The 26,762-nt window shown below is 36.0% G+C and overlaps 1 protein-coding gene across 2 annotated transcripts in view; it reads left to right on the top strand.

Annotated features, from left to right (window-relative positions):
- The window catches only part of dpysl5a (dihydropyrimidinase like 5a), a 122,463-nt gene that overhangs the window by 89,472 nt on the left and 6,229 nt on the right, over window positions 1–26,762 (top strand). The window contains 11 exon segments of one of the 2 annotated variants that reach the window (NM_001018149.1): window positions 6,764–7,032; window positions 16,887–17,045; window positions 17,402–17,581; window positions 18,588–18,656; window positions 18,873–18,917; window positions 21,095–21,170; window positions 21,287–21,443; window positions 22,323–22,464; window positions 24,992–25,134; window positions 26,133–26,340; window positions 26,419–26,587. In NM_001018149.1, the coding sequence (NP_001018159.1) occupies window positions 6,772–7,032; window positions 16,887–17,045; window positions 17,402–17,581; window positions 18,588–18,656; window positions 18,873–18,917; window positions 21,095–21,170; window positions 21,287–21,443; window positions 22,323–22,464; window positions 24,992–25,134; window positions 26,133–26,340; window positions 26,419–26,587 (1,609 nt within the window). In that variant the 5' untranslated portion in view covers window positions 6,764–6,771. 2 annotated transcript variants of the gene reach the window in all.

Raw genomic sequence — 26,762 nt, 5'->3', positions numbered from 1 at the left:
TTTTAATTATTATCAATGCCATATGTAATATTTATCAAAACCCCATATATATATATATATATATATATATATATATATATATATATATATATATATATATATAATTTATTGCACATTTTTTGTCTCTTATGCAATGATTCAGATTGCCCTATCTGGACCATTTGATTGAATGGGAGTAGCTTCAACAAGAAAGATTACAAGTTTCCATCTACATTAAGTTACACTACCCAGATGAGTGCCATCTGGATCTCGTGGAATATGGCATGGTTCAAAAGTGGGTCATTCCAGAGGAAGGCCTTCATGAGTCATGGCAAGGAACAAATGCTCCAATCATTTTTCTTCGGGCTGTGTTGTGAGGACAGGACAGATGAAGCTCATGCACCGTACTGTTTCTTTTTATAGTAGGATGTCTAAGGACACACCCTTATATTCTCCTGCTCCATAGTAGCCCCTCCTTGCATGCACAGACACACACAATTCACCATCAGGGGCTCAAATCAGAGGGTGGGGGAACCCTGGGCAGCGCCATACTGTGAATATGCCGCACCCACCTGCCCCCGACTCACTCTTTGCAGCATAGACTCGCATGCACGCTTTCACTTGGGATTAGATCATAAGGAAGTGCAGTGCTGCAGGGAATGTGTAGCAACAGCTGCTAGCCTACATATATTTCCTGCTAGCAATTTCACATCCCTGCGCATTTTCAACGCTGGAAAATCTGGGTCAGAATTCCTTTCTGCTCATTTAACTTGTTTTACAGTACACTCGCTCTGTGTGTTGTGGCTGTGTTGCTTCAACATTTCTCAAAATGTGTCATGAATAATTAACATATACATGTGATTATCATGATAAGAGCTGAAGTCGATAATGTGACTACTTATGCCAAGCTGGTGATAATCACACATGTTGGTGTAAGCTTACCACTTAAGTGAGGCTCTGGAATGGTGGAATGGATTGTAACCACTTTAAACTAATGTTGTGGAACATTTGAGCTGTGATACAGTATGAATGATTGATCCTGTTTGGATGTCAAGTAAGGATACGGTTGGATTCCATAGCCGAATGTGGGAAAATTCTGAAATACATTCTGAAAGTATGGGGTGCATGATATTATTGTTAATCTGCGTTCATAGTTTTCATGGTAATTAGTTTTAAAAAACATGGAAATATCAAGTCAAAATATTAAGTCAAGTTTTTAGTTTTCTTTATTGACTTAAAATATAAGGAAAAAGGTTTAGGGTTGGTTTAAAAAAAATTATTAAAAAAATCGGGGCGACGGAGTGGTGCAATAGGTAGTGATGTTGCCTCACAGCAAGAAGGTTGCTGGTTCGAGCCTCGGCTGGGTCAGTTGGTGCTTCTGTGTGGAGTTTGCATGTTCTCCCTGCGTTCGCGTGGGTTTTATCCTGGTGCTCCGTTTTCCCCTACAGTCCAAAGACATGCAGTACAGGTGAATTTGGTAGTTTAAATTGTACATAGAGTATGAGTGTGAATGAGTGTGTATGGATGATTCCCAGAGATGGATTGCAGCTGGAAGGGCATCCGTTGCGTAAAACATATGCTGGATAAGTTGGTGGTTCATTCCGCTGTGGTGACCCCCAGATTAATAAAGGGACTAAGCTGACAAGAAAATGAATGAATGAATGAATCATTAAAAATTATTTATTTATTTATTTATTTATTTATTTATTCATTCATTCATTCATTCATTCATTCATTCATTCATTTATTTATTAATTTGTTTGTTTGTTTGTTTGTTTGTTTATTTACCAAGATCAACATTTATTTGACAAGAAAATATAGTGAAAACCACAATACTGTGAAATGTTATTTAAATGTAAAATAACTGTTGCGATGGAAACGTTGAATTTCCAACAACCAATAAATAGTGGGGTGGTGGAGTACTGAAACCTTTTTTTATGAAGGGCTAAAAACCAAAGTTGATTGAGAGCTGCGAGCCGAAAATAAATATATCAAACTGTATTACATTAAATTTGGCAATGGGTAATTTCCTAATTTATTTTCCTGATATTAATATTAATGATCGTTTAAAAGATAATATACAGTTGAAGTTAGAATTATTAGCCCCCCTAGAATTATTTTTTCTTTTTTAAATATTTCCCAAATGATGTTTAACAGAGCAAGGACATTTTCACAGTATGTTTGATAATATTTTTTTTCTTCTGGAGAAAGTCTTTTTTGTTTTATTTCGGCTAGAATAAAACCATTTTTTAATTTTTTAAACCATTTTAAGGACAAAATTATTATTAGCCCTTTTAAGCTAATTTTTTTCCTGACTGTCTACAGAACAAACCATCGTTATACAATAACTTGCCTAATTACCCTAACCTGCCTAGTTAACCTAATTAACCTAGTTAAGCCTTTAAATGTCTCTTTAAGCTGTATTTAATTGTCTTGAAAAATATCTAGTCAAATATTATTTACTGTCATCATGGAAAAGATAAAATAAATCAGTTATAAGAAATGAGTTATTAAAACTATTATGTCTAGAAATGTGTTGAAACAAATCTGCTCTCCGTTAAACAGAAAATGGGGAAAAAATAAACAGGGAGTCTAATAATTCAGGGGGGCTAATAATTCTGACTTCAACTGTATATATATATGATTTTATTACAGTAAAAAAAAACGATCCCACTTATTACACAATGGAGTTCAATGCCAAGTTGATTTGCTCACTATATTATGTGCATTGTAGACATAGGTGGGTATAAGATTCTTACTGTCCCATTCTGTATGATAACCTTGGATAAAAATATCATGGTTTGACGGTATTGTGATTACTGCTCTAAAATATATTCTTTTAAATGTTTGGGTAAAAAAACATCAACTTTTCCACCTTTGAACACAATACAGTATGTTTTATTTTGAGAAACATTTAAAATATTTTGGAACAGTAAACATGTCAGGCTAAATAAAATTCAAAAGAATCATTGACTTCAGCTGTCTTCATTTCTTTCTGAAACACAGATTTCTTTACTATTAAAAATAGCATCTTTTGATATCTTTTCTGCTGGAGATACTGTTACCTAAAAAAAAAAGTAAATAAAAAATCTTACATATTTCCAAACCACGGTTTACCTTGAAAACACTATTGTCTCATGCCCAGTGCATTGTCCTGTATTTGTGGAGAGACAGTGCTTACATTATTAAAAATCTGATTCATTTACAACATTTAATTGAAACGCTTAATTTCAGTTTGCTATAAATCTATTAAACAGACCAAAAAGTTACATTCAATTCAAAATGACAATCTCTGTTAAAGGGATTCTTCCCAATGATCCCCATTCTGAGATGGTGGGCCAAATCAAAGCTTACCACGGGCCAACTTTGCCCTACGGCCCCTAGTTTGGACATCTTTGCTCTAGTTTTTACTATCACGTTGTACTTCAGAAATTATTTCAATATGCTGCTGCTGTTGTGTTGCTAATTTGCTAATTAAACATTTATTATTGTTAAATACTACTGGGCTGATATACTGCAAAATGTTTGATTTTGACTGGCATGAAATGCACAGCAATGGTAGTTCCAAGCAGGTTTTGGCTTCATATGTAAGACATTATATAATAATAAATTAATAATTCAATAGTCTGTCGTCAGTTGTTGTTAACATCAATTTTGAAAACATCTGCTGCTTAGTGCTTTTGTGGATACAATGAATCATTTGGTCACAAAGTTCTTTTAAGAATAGAGCTTGAAAGAAAAGCATTTATTTTAGGTTAAATGTATCTACATTATAAATGTCTGTACTGTCATTTTTAATCATTGGAGTATACTTACAGAACAAAAGCATTAATTATGAGTAGGGTTGGGTATTGTATCCAAACTAATGCTTTTAAAAGCGTACTGGTGCCTAAACGGTACCAGTAAATTGATGTTGGAAAAAAAAAGTCACAAAACTTGGATGACATCAAAGAATTGAAAAAAAGAAAAAGAAAAACAAGCAAACAAACAAAAAATGTAAATCTCTATTTTTGGTTTTGGCTGTTTTTATGTCAAGTTTTACAAATTACTTCGCAAATGGATAACTGTATTGCCAAAAAATGACACCTCTCCGGTCTCACTGCATGTCTTGACCTATCATGGGATCATTATACACAGATATTTTTAGTAAAAATAATTTTGACAAAACATTTACACACAAGCCTGATGTCATGCTTAGCCTTTCATCCAGTAACTTGCTGTGTCTGCATTTTTTATTCCAAAGTAATGATCTAAAAGTTGTCTTTAAGCTTAAACAGTAGTAGCTGATATTCAATTTTCTCTTCACACATGAACTCATCGGCATTGCACCTCTGGTTATTGCTATCTTCAGTAGTGCTGTTGTTGTTCAGTCCGACTGAGAAACAAGCATCAGCCCGCTTAAGCTATGGCTACTTGTGGACAAGCTAGGTGGAGCAAAAAATGCATGTTTAAGTAGGCTGCATGTCTACAGTATTGTAGTATAGGTTTAGATTGACTTGGATTTCAATCAACAGCTCAGGTATTTAAGTGGCATTAAAATTATGTGATCTGTGTTCTGCTACGGTTCAGTCAAGTACATATCAGTTATATAGGATATAGGTTTCGGTACATGTGTACATAGCTGCTGCGATGATAATTAGTCAACATCCATGTTTTTAATTGACCTAGAATGATTTTAGATTATTTTTATTTTACCTTTTAAGTTTCGTTTTTGTCCTTGTGTGCGTTCATATGCGCACACATATTTATGTATTTTTAATACTTAACAAGCGGTATCCGAGCAGGATCAACATCGATTCAAATATTATTCGCGGCAAAAAAAACATGACATGTGCATTACTTATTTTCTCCGCTGTATCTAAATTTCAAACTGAAAACAATATTATTTTACTTTTCCTTTTGACAATGTTTTGCTTGTTTCAAGGAAAAATTACTTAATGTTTACTTATTATTTCTGAAAACAAAATGAAGTTTGTTTTTGAACTAATTTCGAAATGATGACTGGTCCCGCGTTATTCAATTTATGATTCACCAATCAGACCATTCCTAAGCCACTATGAATACCCTAAGTTCCATATTTCATTTTGAAGAATCCCCCCTTCCACCTCTACTCCTCCTTCTTTCCTAGATGGGTGGCAAAGTGGCCCAGTGGTTAGCACTGTTGCCTCACAGCAAGAACGTCACTGGTTCTAGTCCTTACCAAGCCAGCCGACGTTTCTGTGCAGAGTTTACACATTCTCCCTGTGCTCACGTGGGTTTCCCCCAGTTCCCTGGTTCCTCCCACCGTCTAAAAACATGCAACTTAGGTTAATTGACTAATCCGGCACCATAGACATTAGGGGTGTAACGATATTAAAACCGAACCAAAATATCGCGATACACCAACCACGATACGTATTGCAAAACTCTCGTAGCGTCTCTCATGCCTCCTGCTGCCCATTGTTGAGGTTGACATCACTTGTCTCTAACTAATTAAACCAGTTTAAACACATCTTTATTATCACATTTGATTAAATAGTTTTAGTAATGATGAGGTTTTGTTTTAAATGTTATATTCTAAAGTTAGTATTTTAGTGCATGTCATGTCATGTGACTTGAGTGAGTATCACACTCGTTACTACTGTACGCAGGATGGCTGCTTCACATAGTACTGAGATTGCAGATCCCTCAGACACGTTTAATTCCTCTGTGTAGAAACATTTTGGTTTTCCAGTGGAGTACAGGAATGGAATTCTTGTCGTAGACAAAGCGCACGCTTATCTGTCTTAACTGTTTCACGAAACCTTCTTATAAGGAAAAACATTTAAAAAGTGTGTTAATTTCACAATGTGAGGGTGTAAGCAACAGAACTGCTAACAAAAGTGATTTAATGTACAAAAGTAAAACCAGAATAATTCCCAAATATATACAAAAAAAGAGAATTATTTACATTTATAAAAATAATATAATAAAGTAACAAATTCAAACAAAGTATCAAACAAAAATTAGTTAAACTCGAGCAAGTGGATGATAGTGAAGCCAAACTAAAGAAAGATAACAAAACAATTCTAACTCATGAATAACCCCTCTTACCTCGCTAAAAACTGATGAAAAGATAAAAAGGTGTCTGCACAGAGAGTTCTCGAGATCTACCTAAGCTCAAACTCCCCTCTCACCTTGCAAACGGGAGGGAGCCCCAGGCTCTAGAATCTTTTGAGCTTAGGGCTCTCTCCCCGGACAGCATGCCAAACAAGCCTTATAATCAATCATCAGCTAAGTGTAAACTCTTGAAACAATATTTTTATGCTTCTTGATTTAAGAATTTTGATATTTTGAAAAGCATTTTTTGCATTGTGATTATTCAATTTCTGAACCTGAATACTGTTAGACTACCCAGACAATGGAGCAAATGGAGAAATTCAAACTATTGTTTTCATATCGCAATATATGTTGCAGAATTATAAAATATCACAATATCAACTTTTTTCAATATCGTGCAGCCCTAATAGAAAATATTTCATTTACTGGTGTTTTGTTAAAACTTTAGTTTTCCTTGCAAGATATGCTGGTCAATTTTTAATTTTGACCACGAAATAATAATTTAATTTAAGTTATTTTATTATTATTTTCAAATAAAACATGCCTTTTACATGAAAACTGAAATGTTTGCTGATTCAGTTTACTCTAAATCATATATTTGTATATAATTTCAATTTATATACAAATGAATGGAAAATGCTTAAAATGAACCCGTAATCATAGGATTTATAATACGCATCATCACTCTGTCTTTTGACTCTTTTAGGTTGAACCATGTCTTCCAGCTCAGCAACAGTGCGCATCCTCATAAAGGGAGGTAAAGTGGTGAACGATGACTTCACACAAGAAGCGGATGTGTACATCGAGAATGGCATCATCCAGCAGGTGGGCAAAGAGCTGATGATCCCAGGTGGGGCCAAGGTTATAGATGCCACAGGAAAGCTGGTGCTTCCGGGTGGCATAGACACCAGTGTTCACCTAAACGAGAGCTTCATGAACGGCACTACAGCAGACGACTTCTACAGCGGCACAAAGGTATGGGGGTCATTTACAAAAATGATTTAATTTTCATACTCTTACTCCCAGGGTTTTATTAGGCTAAATCTTAACCCCAACCATCGATTTTATATTCACATCAAAGCATATTAAATGTAAAGTGTCTGTGTTAATGCTTCAAATAACTTATGTTAATCAAGTCCTTTAATATGTCATCAGATTTCTTTTGTTCTGAATATGCAAGATTCTTTTGCTATTTAAACTGTTGTAACACTGAAATTTTAGCAGGTGTCTTCTGTAAATAATTACTTATTACTATATGATACTACCAAGCAATTGCGTCTTATTGGGAATTATGTTACAGAACATGTTATCCAAACCCCTTTTTATAATCAAGGCCTCATATTTTAATCCCATCTACTTTTCCATGGTTAAAATCAAGCCCCTGGATTCGTTTTATATCTTATTCTTATATCTACATCTAATATCTTGTTTGATTTAAAAATAAGTCACATTATAGTTATAAGATTGAATATATAAGGCTTTGGTTAAGAATATATTTGGATTCCCACAATGTCAAACATCAGAAGTATTATAATTATTTATTTCACCGTTTGTGTAGTCTCAATATTACATGTACACATTCCATAGAGTACATGTTGAAAATATGTATTCATTTTTACTTGCGAATTGATCCAATCTTGCACCGAAGCAGCAATTTTTTCACTAAAGTCTTTCTGAAGACCTGAAATAATTTGTTTTCTGTCTTCTTTTTTAAACATTTTAGATAATAGATTTATTCATGTCATGTTTTATTCACTTGTTCCCTCATTTTTAATTAGTTAGATCGTGTCTAAAGAGGAAAGAAACTAATTATGGCTGAAATTAATTTTTAAGTCATGGTAACAGTATGTTATGGTTATAGTAGGACACCATACATTTGGGATTATATATTTTTTATACATTAGTTCACTATAATATTACAGAGACAGGCTGTTAAGAAGGCGTCCAACATTAGCTTTGCCACTTTTAAGATTGATTAACGTGCTTCTAGTTGACACATTTAACGAGTAAGTCGAAGCAAAAAGATAGATTTTTAGTCTTCTGTCACCCCACACCTTTTGTGGCCCCCACCATCTGTCAGGGGCCTTTAATTTCACAACAACTCAATAAGTGCTTCTCCAAACTAGTATGATTGTACTGCTTAGAGCCTAATATAAAGTCTACTCTTTGTTTGAAATTGTTAGAATTACTATTAGGGCTACACAAATTTTTAAGCATCAATATCGCATTTAAGCATCAATATCGCAATGTGATCATTCGCAAATTGCAGTAGTCACATCGCAAACATATGCAATGTTGAGGCTGTTTTTTGTATTTTTATTTATTTTTTTTTAATTTTCCAGGTTCTGCAGTTTGCAATGTCCCGAATTTTGATTGCCAATGTTAAGCCAATTGTAATAGTTTGTTTTTGGTTCAATTTGGAATTTTTCTCACCAGCGCAGAGCCCGAGTGAGTGCTCCGACTTAGCCCCCCCGGTCAGAGTCTGGATTATAATTGATCTTTTTTTTTTTTAGGCATGTGTGAGGGTGTTAAAAGCATTCAGGCCTTAGAAATTGTACAATTTATAACTTTGACAAATTAATAACGATTGAATTGTTAGTAAAACGAAGATTATGCAGTATTATTTTACATTTCATTATTCAATTACTGTACACCTGAATACAGTTCGACTCATCGAAAAAGCAATCAAACGCTGTTTGTTTTATTTGGTATCTTTTTTTTATTGAATTTATTTACGCATGTAAATTGTTTCTTACATTTTATGCATATGTATTCCCTTACAGAATCATCCAAATCAATCTAAAATGATAAATTCTTTCAAATAGTTAATCAACTCATTTAGTGAAATTGTATGCATATCGCAATGTATATCACAGAATAAAAAAAATCGCAATGTTAGATTTTTCCAATATCCTGCAGCCCTAATTTCCACTACAATTATTGTTATTCAATATTGACTGTATTTGATGCAATATGACTTATTTGAGAAAAATGACTGCATAAAATGAAAGAGCTTTATATAATGCTTAACCAAAAGGAGGAGTGATGTAACATCCATTTATTGTCAGATTCATTTGTTCATGTTTTATAAATACTTCAAAAGCCGAGATGCTTACGCTTCAGCTGCCCTGCCTAAATAAATCCCATGGGTCACTTAGCAGACTCACACTCTCTGTCTGGCCCCATCAACCGCAGGGCACGATTCACCATCACAAATACATGCACACTCTTATTCTGCGACCGCTACAGGCATTGAAATGACAAATAAAGAGTTGTTGTCGGCGTTGTTATTGTTAGCCTTGGCAACACAAGTGGCATTCTCTCTCTCTCCCTCCTCCACGCCACCGCCATGAGACTCACCAGGCACAGAGACAAATGGAGATCAGATTCTGTTTCCATAGATACAGGAGCATTGCTGCAAAGACTGCTGCAAAAGCCTTTCACTTGTGCCATTGTGCTAGAAGACAATGGTGCACAAATACAAACCCCTTCATTGGATCTGGCTGCATGGCTTGTATCAGCTGAGGGTTGTTTTTTTTTAATAGGAAATATTTTTGTGGTTGAATTGCTATTTAAAAAGGTTTGCTCGTAATAAAGAAGGTTAATTGTGTATTGTTAGATATTAAAAGAACACTCCCCCGTTTTAAAATAGGCTCATTTTACAACTCCCCTAAAGTTAAACTGTTGAATTTAAATTTTTTAATCCATTCAGCCGATTTCCGAGTCTGGCAGGAGCACTTTTAGCTTAGCATAAATCATGGAATCAAATTAGACCGTTAGCATCTCGCTTCAAAATGACCAGAGTTTTGATCATTTTCCTATTGAAAGCTTGACTATTTTGTAGTTACAGTACATTGTGTACTAAGACTGACGAAAATGAATTTAAAATGAAAGTTGCTATTTTCTAGGCGATATGACTAGGAACTTTCTCTTATTTCGTTGTTCTGTCGATTTGTCCAACCCTCCTATTCAAAAAGTAACTGCACATTTGGATGACGAAATATGCTACCTATCAGATTGTGCCACTAATGTAAATTTTGATGTGGAGTGGTGGGATATGAGGTTGTATTAATCGAACTAACCCACCGTAAATCCCTAACCACGATCATAGAACCATTCATATAGGGTTGGAATGATAATCTGACGGGTAGGATAGAATGTCAGGAATGTGGCGTAGTAATTAGGTAACTTCGCTGCCGCACCATGGCTCCAGCAGGCGCAATGGTATTACACACACTTATTGTGCAAGTCAGTAATATGCAGCAGCAGACCTACACATTTCAGGCCACACTAGATTCACACCACTAGATCAAGTGGGAGGGACTTGCGTCAAGAGAGATTGATTAGTGTTACAGCTGCGGCTAATGAGAATGTGCACACACACATACACACACACATATTCACATATATGATTATATATTAGGGGTGTAACGGTTCACAAAAGTCACGGTGCGGTTCGACACGACACAGTGGTGTCACGGTTTGGTATGTTTTCAATACAGCAAAAAAAAAAAGGCAGAGAATTTTTCTGATTTAATTTTTTTTCAAGAGTTCACTCTTAGCTAATGATTAATTATAAAAGCTTGTTTGGCATGCTGTCCCGGGAGAGAGCCCTGAGCTCATGAGATCCTCGAGCCCAGGGCTCCCTCCCGTTGCAAGGCGGGAGGGGAGTTTGAGCTCAGGTAGATCTCGACAACTCCCCTGCTGTAGTAACCAATGAACAGTAAGTCATTGCTCTTGAAGATAACTACGTACTAGAAGCTTATCTATGGTGCCAATTTGGATTATTCAATTAACTTAATTGCATGTTTTTAGGCGGTGGGAGGAAACCGGGGAACCCGGGGGAAACCCACGTGAGCACGGGGAGAAGTGCAAACTCCACACAGAAATGTCTGCTGGTTTGGTAAAGCCTGGAACCAGAGACATTCTTGCTGTGAGGCAACAGTGCTACGCACTGGGCCACCGTGTCACCCATCTAAGAAGGAGGAGTAGGGGTGGAAGGGGGACTCTTCAAAATGAAGATAGCAGTGGAATGAAACCCAGGGTATTTATAGTAGTTTAGGAGTCATCTGATTGGAGCGTAGTGAATTGGATAATGCGGATCCAGCCGCTTGCAATCATAAGCACGTGATCCTCTCGAAATTTGTTTATACATAAACTTCACTTAATGTAATAAAACCAACATCATAAAAGTATGATCTTGTTTTTTTCTTTTACTTACTAGAGCTATACTTCAGGGGTTTCTGTTTAGCAGCAAATAAAACAAATCCTTCTTTATACTCAAAACCAAAAAGCTGCTTGTAAAAAGCTAATATAATATTGTAGTAGTTAAACAAATAAAAAGAAAAGAACAATTTAGTTTTTATATGGAACTCAGTTCAATCAGTTTTTAAGTTTTTTCCAATTTTCAGAAAGATGATTGTCCACCTTTTCTTCAGACAGCACAGATCTGCTTGATTTGACTGTCACCTGCCATTTTATTGGATCTGAAAAGCAGGAATTATCTGACTCAAATGGGCTTATGAAGGACTAATGTAACAGGGCTCTACTACATTTAACATTTTCTTAAAACCCGACATTTTCACGATTAAGATCTCACATTTCCACAGCTATAAATGTACCGATTGTCTCTGATATTTGTTTTGCCCTGTTCAAATCTGTAGGAATTGCCTGTCTGAATGCTGTTCCAGTTCCTGGTACTGATTCCGTGATGTCAGTGTAAATGAGTTGATATGCTCAAATATTACCGCTAAAATAGCTTACTCTCTTAGCAGATGTCATTTTTTTCCCACTCTCTTGGTGACAGTGATGGTGCGCAATGTATCTGAAGAGCGGTGAAGGTGTGTGCGTGGATGTACCTGAGCAGCAGAGACGATGAGTTGTACCCAACGTACCTAAAGAGCTGGGAGGGATGTTGTGGAGAAGGATGTGCGACGTATTTAAGGACCGGGGGGGAGACGCGCGATTTATCATTCGCTTGCGGGCATCCGGGAGTCTCTTATGTATTTGCGGGAGACTCCCAAAACTTCCAGGAGACTTGGGATGTCTGGGATTACATTAACATTACTAGCCATTTTGCGAACTAGTGTAGCGCATAAAACTCAACTCAATGGTAAAATTCAACTCTAGAGGAGTCTTTTTTTAATAGAGTGTTTTAAGTTTTAAGCTTAGATTTGTATGCCGGGATGTTAATTAATATTGTAATTAATATTGGATAAACCACACTGCATTTGCTACAGCATGTATTTAAAACATATGAAAAGCTCTGTAGACTCTCTGTAAATTGAGCCTTGCCATGCAATCATCTAAAAGCTGGAGCAAAGTCCTAGGATTGAACTGAACATCTCAGCCTTCATCTCAGTACTTTCAAATCGTTTCGCAACTCCCTACCAACAATCAGTGTCCCAAAAACCAACAGAACAATAACTGTAAAAATCTAGTAATCTGGGATATTTGCTTACTATGAATTTCTTACAGCAGGAACTCATTAAAAAACATAGAAAGTCCCTAACAAACACCACATTACCCAAAGGCATTGAGATCATTTTCATGAATATTGCACTTGAAAAAACATCAGCCACATCCTATGCTTTATTTTATCATTCTCTTTATCGTATCTTCTAATGGTAAAAAAGAACTTAAAATTTCCAAAGGAGAGTCAAATAATGTCTTACTTTTTATTTTAACATTACAGATTCATCTAGATTAATAAAAAAGATCAATATATAATATTTTATTTACAGTAAAATTACATTAATACAGTATATATACATATCAGAACTACTTTATTTTTATGCAACAGTCACAGATTCACGTTATTGGCAAAATGCTTTCATACTGTATATGCAGCTTGAATGATGTGGGGGCTTTTCAAGTTGTTTTTAAAATTCTCCGCTAGACTGATTAACATGCCCCATTTACGTGAATACATGACCTTCTCTGTATGCTGCAACTCATTAGCAAACAAACTTAGTAGCCTATTTTAAAAAAGTAGAAGCAGTCTTTCACTTTGCGATCGTTAAACTTTGCAAATAATTCCCAAGTTTAGAGAAATGCACGATTAATTTGTAGATCACAAGTGTGGTTAACCATAGATGTGTTCCATTCTGATCAACTGCAAAATGTTTAACCCCTACAAGCAACTTCCAGAACATCCTATCAACACCCTAGCAACCGAAGGCCTTAAAAAAACAATAGAAGGCAAACACAGACAGAAGATCGAAAGAAATCGCAACAAACGAGCAAAGATTAACATAGTATTAAAATGAACAATGATGGCTAGATTTTAAATGCTATTAAAAATTGCTTGGTTAAATTACAAAACCTGATTTCCTAAGATGTTCTATGTTCATATTATTATTTGTTTGCATTGAATGCACTGTTTATTTTTGTTTAAACTTGCAATAGTGCATAAAAGGTCAGTCTTACTATCGCTGTTTTGAAGTGCAGATTCATACGTTAAAAAGTCTAACCTAATGAATAACGTTTTTGTGTTATATTAAATCTGCAAAAACAATGGGAATGTGTTTGATCATTAAATTTTAAGGAGATTTGTTCTCATTAAAAGACCTGTGAAGTGGCAGATTAACCTGCTGCTGCTTCTTTCGTACGGTAGAAAATTAAATATAAAATGTAAATTATATAATTTTTTTTCACAAAAAAGTGCATACTTAAAGGATGTAGTGCAAGTAGACGAATTGGGATGCAGGACTCAAATAAAACACACTTTAATGATTAATAAAATGGTTAAATAAATGTTCAATAATTAGTTTTATCTTCAAATTAGTATATGTATATATATATATATATTTTTTTTTTGTTCTAACCCTCAAACTATTGACCTTATTCATTAATATGGAAGTGCGCTTGTTTTTGCAATTGTTTTAGAACTTCTGATTCAGTTGCCTATGGTAGATATGACTATGAATAATAAACGGCAGAAAATGGTTAAACTACTTGCTCTACAAACAAGTGTGTTTATGACTGTAGAAACAAAGCAGAATATTATTATAAGAAAATATCAGTTTGCGACATCAAGCAGCACAACAAGCTGTTTTTAACATTTAAAAATGAATGGAAGGGAATGAAACCGGAAGTCTTAAGCCAAAAGGATTCAAATGGCTGCGTTCGCTCGTACATGAAGAATAAGGTCAATAGTTACCCCCCATAAATCTTTGGTGACCCTAAATGGAGTCATGACCCTTGAACTGCCGTAAAGGGATAATTCATCCAAAACTTCCTGTTTACTAAAGGCAATTCAAGATTCCATCGTGGCATCACTGTGAGATTATAAAACATATTCAAAATAAAATAGTTTTTTATGAATAACTTGAGTGTATAGTTTACATCAATTTTAACTATAACATCTGCTGATGCTCCTCTGGGCCCCATAGTTCACCGTGCATTGCCATCAAAATACACAAACAACATGGCAGTGGGCAGGGAAGAACTCGTTCCTAAGAAAGGCACCGTGTCATCTGTTTTATGAAATTGGTTTGGTTTTTCAGCGTCGGACAATGAACAAACAACACACTGCTGCAAAATGTGTTTAAAAACTGCTGCTAGCTTTCAACTCATTTTACACTTAAACAACTAAAGGAATGATGATGTCTATTTAATGGACTATAGTTTAATTAAACTGATATAACAGTATTTGTGATAGATGCCGTGGAGAAAACTCACTTTACAGACACACTCGTGTCAGGATCCACAATTAAGCCAAAGAGGAGAGGAAAAGTTACCTTACAAACATGTCAGCAGTTCATAGGTTTAAAGTGAGAGAGAGAAAGAGAGAGCTTTCATTTTCTTCCTAGCAGTGAAATAGTGTCTCCTGGTACTGTACTGCTGTACTTCAGTGTCAGTGAAAGACTGTCCAGTAAACTCGCATGCAGTGAATTGTGCACAGATGTCTGCTCTTTACGTAGTTGGAGCGTTTAATTACTCGCCCTCGCCCTATTTGAATAGTACTCTACCGCAACATATCGCTTATGAGATAAATGATGTCAGTACGTAATAACAGGTGATGATTTATAGATGAAGCAACACCAAATTGTCCACATCTACATCGTTGTGCATCTAAGAAAACAATTAATTTTGACACCCCTACTGTTAAAGGAACCATATAAAATCTAATAGTTGCATCAACCTTTCACCGAAAGTTTATCAGTGGCCCATTGCAATACGTTAACACTTGTGTTATGTTACCTGTCATCTTTTCTTTTTTGGCTTGTTTCTGATCGCAGTTTAACCCTAAGGGAAAATTTCCAAGAAAATCTTATCATAAAAGGGACATTTTTAGTAGTGGAGGCAAAATTGATTTAAAGTCATAAGGCATCATCAATTTTTTTTGTAATAAAATAGGGGATTTAAAAAAAAAAGCCATATTACCCATCCCTAATTCAATCATATCATAATTACTACCAGTAGCTCATGACGATGCATGACTGATTTTACAGTGCAACAAATTGAACAGTCAACATATTTGCAGGTGTTTCCTCTCTCTCGCTCTGCTGTAAACAAACTCAAGTGCATCAGCTCGTGTGATGTCAGAACCAAGAATGTCATGCGACGAGGTGAAGTTTCATAAACTAATTTCGAGAGGAGCACGTGATATGATTGTGCACCGCTGGCCACTCATCCGTAATCAGTAATAATCCAATCAGAATGATCCTAGCTTAGTATAAATGGATCACTTTCTCCCCATTGCACTATCTTCATTTTGGAAGAATCCCCCCTTCCACCCCATCTCCTCCTTTTTCTCCCCTTCTAAAGGGGGAGCGATCGAGACCTACCTGATCTCGGTTCTCCTGATATGCTTCTAGACCGGGCGGGAGCCCTGGGCTCAAATATCTCCGAGCTCAGGGTTCTCTCCCGGGACAGCATGCCAAACCTGCTATAAGTGCCAAGCATATCTAAGTGGGAACTCTTGAAATGCTCATAGTGTACTTCAGTGTACTTACTAAGAAATTTTTGCCCAGGAATAACAGGTAACAAAGTTGTAAATAATGCTCAGTTTGTTGCACCTAGCGTGCATCACCGCTGGAAGAAATAATGGTTTGTTTTGAAATATATTTGTGTTAAAGTCCATTATATCTATACATTTCATTCTTTTTTCTTTAGATAAGTCCCTTATTTATCCGGGGTCGCCACAGTGGAATGAACCACCAACTATATATTATAAAATAAGCTGCAACCCAGCTCAGGGAAACACCCATACACTCTTGCATTCACACACACACATACACTACAACCAATTCAGTTAATCCAATTCACCTATAATGCGTGTGTTTGGACTGTGAGGGAAACCGGAGCACTTGGAGGAAACCCACACCAGCGCAGGGAGAACATGCAAACTCCACACAGAATTCCAGGCTGGCCCAATCGGGACTTAAACCACCAACCTTCTTGCTGTGAGGCGACAGTGCTGACCACTGAGCCACCATGTCGCTCAGTATAGATACAGTTGCAGCTAAAATGTTCTTTACTGTTCTATTGAATAAAAACAAGTCACATACATCTTTGATGGCCTGAGGCAGAGTAAAATGACAGGAAATGTTCATTTTAGGTGAATTATACCTTCAAAAAAGAACATTATATAAATACCTATAAGGCAATTATTCAGGCTTACTACCCTCTCAGAACATATTTAAATTCAGCTTGAATACAGGTTTAATTTAACCTTGATTGATGCTTACAGAGTACCGTTATGTAACATTTCATTTCATACAAGCTTTTGTGAAAATGTCGTCAAGCCATTAAACCGAGTAATTGGTATGGATGCTGTATGGATCCCGCAGCAGTCAGTCTGTTGTTTGTGTGTTTATTTCCAGGCGGCTCTGGCTGGAGGCACTACTATGGTGATTGGTCACGTGCTACCAGAGAAGAACGAGTCATTGCTGGATGCCTATGAAAAAGCCCGCTCTCACGCTGATGCCAAAGCCTGCTGTGATTATGCCCTGCATATGGGAGTGACCTGGTGGGGACCTAAGGTACAAACAAATGTTCAAACACAAACACGAACAGCAAAAAATGTGTTGAAATTTTGGAATTTTTGTGTGTGAATTTAGTCTTGATGTGATAGATTTACATTTACATTTAGTCATTTGGCAGACGCTTTTTGTCCAAATTCAGTAATTTTAAAAGAATACACACAGAAAGTGCTAATTGTACAAAGGAACTGTTAGTTCTTAGCCAATTAAGTGCTAGAGTAAGAGAGGTAAGAAGAGTGTTTCTACAGGTGGTTTGTCAAGCCCACTAACCTGTGTTAAGCACACTGTATAAATGCGTAGTGGACATTTTTATTTATTTTTTTGTAAGAAGTGATGTCCTTGCTTCTGTATCACAGGCTAGGGCTCAAATGGAGACACTGGTGCGGGACAAAGGGGTGAACTCCTTCCAGATGTACATGGCGTATAAGGACATGTACATGCTGAGGGACAGCGAGCTGTTTCAGGCCCTGCAGAACTGTAAGGATATTGGTGCTGTGGCCCGTGTCCACGCGGAGAACGGAGAGCTGGTTGCTGAGGTATAAATCAGGGAGCTGCTGTAAAACTCTACTGTAGAAATACAAATCCTAGTGAGCTGCTTTACACACCTCAAGCAGCTATCTTCATGTTTTATTTCATTAATAGTTAACAGTAATAAATGTATTTTAATATTCTCTATTTTTCTAAATTAATTTATTGTCAGGTTCACTGAAAGCATGAAATGTATACAATGTAAAATGACATTTTCATTTACATAACATTTGATTGTAGTTACATTTATACAATTTTACTACTTAATAACATTTTATTTACGAATTCAGTTGCAATGCAAAACAAATTGTGTAATTCTTTATTTTTTATGAATTTTTGTTTTATTTTTACAATTATTGTTTAATTCTTTTTTAAATTGTTTTATTGTTATAATTATTGTGTCATTTTTTTGATGTTTTATTGTTATAATTATTGTGTCATTCTTTTTATTTTTTATTCTTTATTGTTTTATTGTTACAATAATTGTGTAATTCTTTTATTTTTTTATTCTTTGTTTTATTGTTATAATCATTTTGTTTTTTTATTGTTTTATTGTTTATTTTTAAAGGTTTCAATAATTGTATTATACTTGTTGTTGTTATTATTATTATTATTATTATTATTATCATTATTATTATTAATAGTTTTTTAACTGCAATACTTGTATATTTCTGTGGGTTTTTTTTATTTAAATTTGAGTTTACTTAATGCAATGTATAACATATTTTGGATAATATTTTATTTTACTTTAATATATTATTTTGTCTTTTGTAAAAAGTGAAATGATTATTTTTATTATTAATAATACATATAATCAGAATTAGTTCTTTTAAAACAAAACCAACCATTCCCAATATTTTGAATGAAATTACTGTAACCATAATGTGATGTGTACAGTACAACGTCTTTATTTTGTCAACAAAAATCTTAAATAATGATAGCATAATGTTACTAGATCTTGTTTTTCTTCCTGCATAGTCGTCATTATCTCATGTTTTCATTTTTACACACAAGGGTGCCCGAGAGGCCTTGGATCTGGGTATAAGTGGACCAGAGGGCATTGAAATAAGCAGACCTGAGGAGGTAAACTAACCATTCAAATCCTCTTACCATGAAATGGTTTTCCTTTAAGATATTAGTCACACCGCTGCTCTCTCTCTCTCTCCAACTCCTAGTCTTTCCCGTCTCCATATTGCATTTCCATGGATTATTAATACTCTTAAGCGTCTGTTCATCATTAGGTTTCACTGGTGACATTTGTGTTTTCTCACTTACCATGGGAATTTTCCATGTGTACAGCTGGAAGCAGAGGCCGTCCATCGAGCCATCACCATCGCTAACAGAGTGAGTATTATCAACTCGACTGGGAATATAGTCAATTCCTGGCTCCATTGTTATCCCCAGACACTGGTACATAGTTATTGTACAGAAGCGATGATTCTAAACTATAGTACCAACATACACTAACATTTGTGTGGACAATTGGTCCGGCTACAGCAGTGTCTTATGAAAGTAGTTGTTCACATAAGCATTTTAGGGTGGATTATAAAAAGTAACAGTTCTGTATTTCAGTTTTAAATTTCCATCTAAATAGCCACCGTGTCGCCTATACACATAATTTCTAGCAAAATATTAAGCAATGTAGCTGTAATGAAGTTCACGGCCCTTTGGCCACCGGGAAGAAGGAGGCGGAGAACCGACGCAGTTTTTAAATGATTTATTAATAACAGTGATGGCAGCTCCTCACGGAGGCTGACATCTAAACCAAAACAAACGGACGGCAGCTCCTCACGGAGACTGCCGTCAAACTGAAAGCAAAAGTAAAATGCCCGAGCCCGGTCCTCTCTCGGCTTCCTCTGCCATCATCCCTCCTCTTATAGTCCAGAGCTCCTTCCGTGGGATTCGAGACCGGTGCGCACCACAGGTGCATTCACTTACACGTGGCCTCATTCCGTTCCCACGGCTCTCGGCCACGCCCCCTCGCCACAGTAGTTGTTTTCAGTATTGGCAATAATAATTTTTTAATACTTTACTAGTTTTAATAGTTTTAATAAGTGTTTATTAGATACGTATGTACATTGCATTAACATATTTATTATGTAAATGTATAATGTAAATTTGCAAATTGGAAATGAATAAAACTTTTTTTTTATGTTCCCATTATTAGGGGTTTCCCAAATTATATTAGCATTATATTATTTAGCATTGATGGCAACTGTCATATTCAAAACATGAAATATCGATATCGTGTTAATTAATGGTGTGACATAATGCTACTCTTGGAGATAAATATTAACATATATTTACATATTGGCAATAAATTTTAATATATTTATTTGAATAATGCAGGATCATGTAAGACACTATGTCCATTATGTCCATTATGACTACTGTCCATTACATGAATATTTGCATTTTAAAATATGTAATTTAAATAGTTTTGCTCTATTTTTGGTCTAATAAATCCTGGTTGAGTATCAGATTAAGTTTACAAATTATTAAATTAGTTTCAGTTTGCTTTATTAATTATTAAATTAGTTTCAGTTTCCTTAATTCTTCACTTTTGCCAATTGGTGAAGTTTTTTCCTCGCCGCTGTCGCCCTTGGCTTGGATGGTTCAGGACCTGTAGAGCTGCGCATCAATGGATTTGCTTTTCAGTGTTGAGTGACCACACTGAACTGAGCTAAACTGAACTGAACTTAAACTCTGAAAACTGAACTGTTTCAATTTACTATAATCTTCTATGTTAATCTGTTTTGACACAATCTACATTGTAAAAGTGCTATAGAAATAAAGGTGAATTGAATTGAATTTATTTTTGTCATTCCAAACATTACAATACATTTAATCCAGAACAAAACTATCTTACATCAGACCAAACAAGAACATAAAAAAACCTTAAACATTATAAAAGCCTAACATAATAAATAAGCTTTTATAATTTCACAAATATATAGTTATACAAAATATCACCTGATTTAAAAAAACACAGAAGGGGATAAATTGATGCATAATACTAAATTAAGTTCTAATATTAACAATTTGTGCTAGTTTAACTATTAATTGATTTATTATTACATAATACGGTTGCTATCAATAGTATTTAAGAGACAGCATTATATAAAAGTCCTATAATGACAGGATAAAACTATCACTGATTTGCTCCTCAGGCTTCTGTAACATCTGCCTGATGGCATGAGCATGAGCAGACTATGGCCAGGGTGGGTGGGATCCCTTAAAATGCTATTAGCCCTAGACAGACAACGTTGCTGATACAGTTCCTCAATAGATGTGATTTTGACTCCAACGGACTTCCAGCTGACTTTATTATCTTCTTAATGGTGTTTTTGTCAAATACACTGCTATTCTCATACCAAAGGGAGATAAAATAAAAAATAAAGTGTTCTTTTTTACTATAATTTCAACACTAAAGTATTCACACACAGCATATTGCACAAACAGTGTAAAACAAAATGTCAGTATGTCATGTTAGATAGCAGCTTGTGTTTTTTGTCTTTTAGGCCCACTGTCCCATATATCTTGTGAATGTTTCCAGCATGTCAGCAGGAGACGTTTTAGCCTCAGCTAAAATGCAAGGTAAGGAATGCAAGGGATTTTCAGCACAAAACCTTGCATACTTTTTAAAAAATATGACACCTGAATCTTTTATTGCATGTAATATGACTAAATACTGACATATGATCGGTCCACAGGGAAAGTGGTGCATGGAGAGACCACCACTGCTCACGCTGTCTTAAACGGGATGCAGTATTATCACCAGGACTGGGCCCACGCAGCTGCTTTTGTCACTGTGCCGCCACTCAGACTCGACCCCAACACACCCAATTACCTGCTCAGCCTTCTGGGAAAGTAAGTGGATTCTCCATGTTCTGAATAACTACATTGAATGACCTATTGTAATTCCCAAATTACATAAAAAAACACGTCAAAATGCAAATCGATTTGATTTCCAACTGACATCAATATGACATGTAACATTGGTGTCAAAAATATGTCAGCATGGATTACAGGACTGTTGATGCCAAAGTTAGATGTCATTCATTCATTCATTTATTCATTCATTCATTCATTTTATTTTGCTGTGTCCCTTGATTAATCAGGGGTTGCCACAGAGGAATGAACCACCAACTTATCCAGCATATATTTTACACAGCGGATGCCCTTCCAGCTGCAACACATTACTGGGAATCATCCATTCACACTCATACACTACGGACAATTTTAGCTTACCCAATTCACCTATTACGCATGTCTTTGGACTTGTGGGGGAAAGCGGAGCATCCGGAGAAACCCATGAGAATACAGGGAGAACATGCAAACTCCACACAGAAACGCCAACTGACCTAACCGAGGCTCGAACCAGAAACCTTTTTACTGTGAGGCAATCGTGCCACCGTGACGCCCAGTTAGATGTCAATTTGATGTAATTTTGACATCAAGGTAGTTTACAATGCATGTAGGGACACAATGTCTAGTGTAAATTTGCAATTTGGAACTTAAGCTTTCAGATGAAGGATTACTTTTCTTATATTCTTATTAGGGTGTGGCAATATACAGTTATTGAGGATAACCGTCATATTCAAAACATGAAATATCAATATCATGTTAGTTTAGCGTGTGACATAATAATAACGGTATTGGCGATAACCACACTAATTAAAATGAATGGGATCTCTTAACCCGCTGGGTTGTACAGTCAAATAAACTTTTTTTTTCATTGTGTTGTAGTGATACTCTGAACGTTGTGACATCGGACCACCGACCCTTCACCACTAAACAGAAGGCGATGGGCAAAGATGACTTCACCAAAATCCCTCACGGCGTTCCTGGAGTTCAGGACCGTATGAGCGTCATGTGGGAACGAGGAGTGGTATGTTTCATTTCATCACAGAATCCACACTGCTTGGTTTCTTTAGTGTTGTTACAATATAATTGAATAGTTTTAATACCAGTTTTATTGTCTCAACTGAAATCGTCCAATCTGTTCACACATGTAGCAGACGGTCAATAAAACTTAAGGAGGAAAAATTAATATTGTGAATATAATATGTGGCTTGAGTTTTATCCATTTAGACAGATATGAAAATAGCTTTGAGCTTGTTTTTATTTTATTCAGGACTGGTTTGATAAGAAATGTTTTAATGCTGTTTGACATTCATTTAATTGATCTGCGTTGTCGGCGCCAATGGCCTAGTGGTTAAGTGTGCCGACATATGGCACCAATGGTGTTTACGGCGACCCAAGTTCAATTCCTGGCTCGAGGTCCTTTGCTGAACCTTCCCCTCTCTCTGCTCCCAATACTTTCCTGTCTGCAACCTCTACTGTCCAGTTGAAAAACCCCTAAAAAATAATTATAAAAAAAATTGATCTGTGTTGAGAAAATGTCATCTCTATATAATGCGTATTACACATGCAATGTGGTTACTTGATAAACATGGACCATATGTGTTTATACTTATAGTGTTTCTTTACAAAGTAGCTTTGTCAACTTGTACTGGCTGCTTTCAAAGTACTGCTTCATGAAGTCATGGTCTAGTGATTTCAGTAAATCGGGCTTTGATCCATCATAACTGTTTCGAAATATTTTGAAAATTCAACGGTTCTCTGCTGGGGAACGATCTGTATAATATAATCAAATCCACATGAATCATACAGATTTGCTAAGATTGCAAATCCTTTTTTTTCACACAATTATATTGTTTACCTGATCTTGAATCAGTTTTATGATTTACACATTTGTAATGACACATATAAAAAAAAAAGAATAACAGTAGTTAATAGTTCCGAAAGGCGAGGCAGTGGCACAGTAGGTAGTGCTTTCGCCTCACAGCAAGAAGGTCGCTGGGTCGCTGGTTCAAACCTCGGCTCAGTTGGTGTTTCTGTGTGGAGTTTGCATGTTCTCCCTGCCTTCGCGTGGGTTTCCTCCGGGTGCTCCGGTTTCCCCCACAGTCCAAAGACATGCGGTACAGGTGAATTGGGTAGGCTAAATTGACCGTAGTGTATGAGTGTGGGTGTGAATGTGAGTGTGGATGTTTCCCAGAGATGGGTTGCGGCTGGAAGGGCATCCGCTGCGTAAAAACGTGCTGGATAAGTTGGCGGTTCATTCCGCTGTGGTGACCCCGGATTAATAAAAGGGACTAAGCCAACAAGAAAATGAATGAATAGTTCCGAAAACCATCGTTAGCCAACTAAGGTTGCAAGTTCCCTCATTACAAACAGTTTGTTGATTTGGTATTTCCTAAATCCATTGTTTTTTAGTGAACATTCACAAACTGTGTTGTAGACTTAGGTGTAGTTTGCTTTCAAAGTATTTTTTACAGTTGAGTTTTAGCGATCTTCGTATTGACAATTGCGCTCCATTTGTGATGCACTTTGAAAACATTTAGGCCATTTTGAACGCAGCCGTGGCTCATGACAAAGCTATAGGTGACCTATGATTTAAAAGTGCAATCTACTTTACTTCTCCAAAGCTTGTGAAAACAAAAGTAAATAGAATACAGATACATCTGAATAGAACAGATGTTTTAATTTATAGGTAGGCTATTTATTAAGAAATATACCTGTACTGTATTAATGTACATTGGCTTTATATGGCAAGACTGAATTTGTTGTAAAAGCCGTAAAAGTAGACTTTTCAAAACAAAAAGTAATAGCCCACTAGGCCCGATTTGTGCTGTTTACATATATTTCTTTTAATATGGAAAACAAGTGCATGTTTTTTTCAAAACTAATATTGAATTATTTTAACAATGTGTGTCCGTGTAAAACAACATCGTTGGCACAAAAAAATAAAAAAGATTTTCTCTAAAGAAGTTGTTACTAAACCCTGTTTAGAGCATAATTATGTACATTTTACGCTATTATTAACTTGGATCTGTGACAGAGAAACTACGATTTTGGGAAACATGCGTTACTTCTCAAACATTCATTTCCCAAACAATGCATCGTACCATGGTAGTTCAGGCGCAAGTTACATCATTGTTTGAAAAAAAACAGCATAGAAGAAACAATATATATAAGCCTTTAAACTTGATAAAAGAATGAGTATTATGCAAACGCTGAATATTTATTGATATTAGATGATAAGCTAAGTGCAATTTAATGTTTTCAGCACTTTAAGCACTTTTGGGCCGATTCTGTTTAAAATGCGGCACTATCAGCTCAGTCTCAGCATTGGTCAGAAGATAAATGTCTAGAGCTGTGCCAATATAAAACACTTCTGGCTGACGGATGCATTTTTCTCTATGAGCCCGTCTTGGTTCAAAGCTGTTGTATGCATAGTACAGTATGTATAGTTGTGTGTATCTACCTACGACCAGAGGTATTTTACCATATGAACCACCAAAAGACAAAAATCATTGAGAGCACAGGAAGTGATCATACTATCTATCTTTTAGGTTGGAGGCAAGATGGATGAGAATCGTTTTGTTGCTGTCACCAGCTCCAATGCTGCAAAGATCTACAACCTTTACCCCAGAAAGGGCAGGATCATCCCTGGAGCTGATGCTGACGTGGTGGTTTGGGATCCAGAATCAACAAGGTACTGTATGCCAAAAGGCCTTAATTCAAAGCAGCTTTAAATTAAAATCAGGGTTCCCATGCTTTTTAAAAATACTTGATTTAAGTACTTGATTCATGGATTCAAGGCCTGGAAAGTGCTTAAAACAGGATTCATACGGTCATAGAAATCCTAAAAAGTCTTGGAATTTTGACAAGGCATTTCCAGGCCTGGAAAAGTTTTGGAAAATCAGAAAAACCCAGAAAGTTTTAGAAAAGTGATGGAAATTAGTTTAACAAATATCTGTAAACTTGAATATAGGTTAGTTGTCTTTACCTCTTTTCTCGTTTATGCAAAAAGATGGCCTCACATTATGAATGCTGTGTAATTCATTCATTCATTCATTCATTTTTTTTATTAACCATGTATACATAGACATTACATTAAACATTAGGTCATGAAAATTTACTTGAGTGTCCTGGAAAAGTCAAGGAAAAATTGTGGAATTTTAGTAGTAATAATGTGTATGAACCCTGATAAAAACTAGCGTAGGACTTTGATAGTTCTTGAATAAAATTCCAAATCAAAGTTGTTTATTGTTTTATTTCAACTGTTACAAAACAAAACAAATAAAATGAAATTCTAAAATTAAAAAAACTTTACATTTAAATCTTGTACAATAACACTAACAAATAATGCACATTTTTTATAGTTCGAAAACTGCATTTGAACATTACCAGTGTGGAATTCAACAAATTTTATGGAAGTTCTTTAAACATGGCCATTAAAATGGTCAACATTTTTGTAAATGGCATTTTTTACATAAATATTAAGTGTAAGTGAAATGCTAAGTACAGCACTTGCATGGCGCTACAAATGCTGGGGTACAAATTGCTTGATTTAAAATCAATGCAGCATTAAAAAGTTCTTGACTCTGCTATTCATGAAACCGTGGGAACACTGTAAAATTCCACAAACCAGAGATTGCAAAATAAAAGAGAACACTTTTTTTTTCCATGGCTTCATCTGGATTATCTCAGGACCATCTCAGTGACCACTCAGTGGCAGGGTGGTGATGTGAACCTCTATGAGAACCTGCGCTGTCACGGCGTCCCCCTGGTCACCATCAGCCGCGGTCGCGTGGTCTATGAAAACGGCATCTTCACTTGTGCTGAGGGCTCCGGAAAATTCTACCCTCTCCGAACCTTCCCAGACTATCTCTACAAGAAAATGGTCCAGAGGGAGAAGGTAACTCTACTCTACTTTTGCACATGTGTGGTTACAGTGAAGCGCAGGTTCTGGACTAAATTTGTTTTTGACCCTCAGTGTCAAGCACTCAAGGGGGTGGAGCGCACACCCTATACTGGAGATGTGGCTGCGGTGCAGAATTCCGGGAAGAAGGATCTCGGCCCTGCAGACGGGGACATGAACCCACGACCCTGCACACGCCACGGAGGAGTGAGAGACCTCCACGAGTCCAGCTTTAGTTTGTCTGGTACAGTTGCCTCCTTTTTATCATACTTAACTGTATGGGTATGTTGCTCAAACATGGAAATGTGAAATGTTAATACTTTTACAGTGCATCCGGAAAGTATTCATAGCACTTACATTTTTCCACATTTTTTATGTTACAGCCTTATTCCCAAATGCATTAAATTCATTTATTTCCT

This window comes from Danio rerio, chromosome 17, assembly GCF_052040795.2.
Source record: "Danio rerio strain M-AB ecotype USA chromosome 17, GRCz13ab, whole genome shotgun sequence".
NCBI classification, from domain to species: Eukaryota; Metazoa; Chordata; class Actinopteri; order Cypriniformes; family Danionidae; genus Danio; species Danio rerio.
The sequence above is the reverse complement of the archived record's forward strand: the minus strand, read 5'-3'. Positions and strand labels throughout refer to the sequence as shown.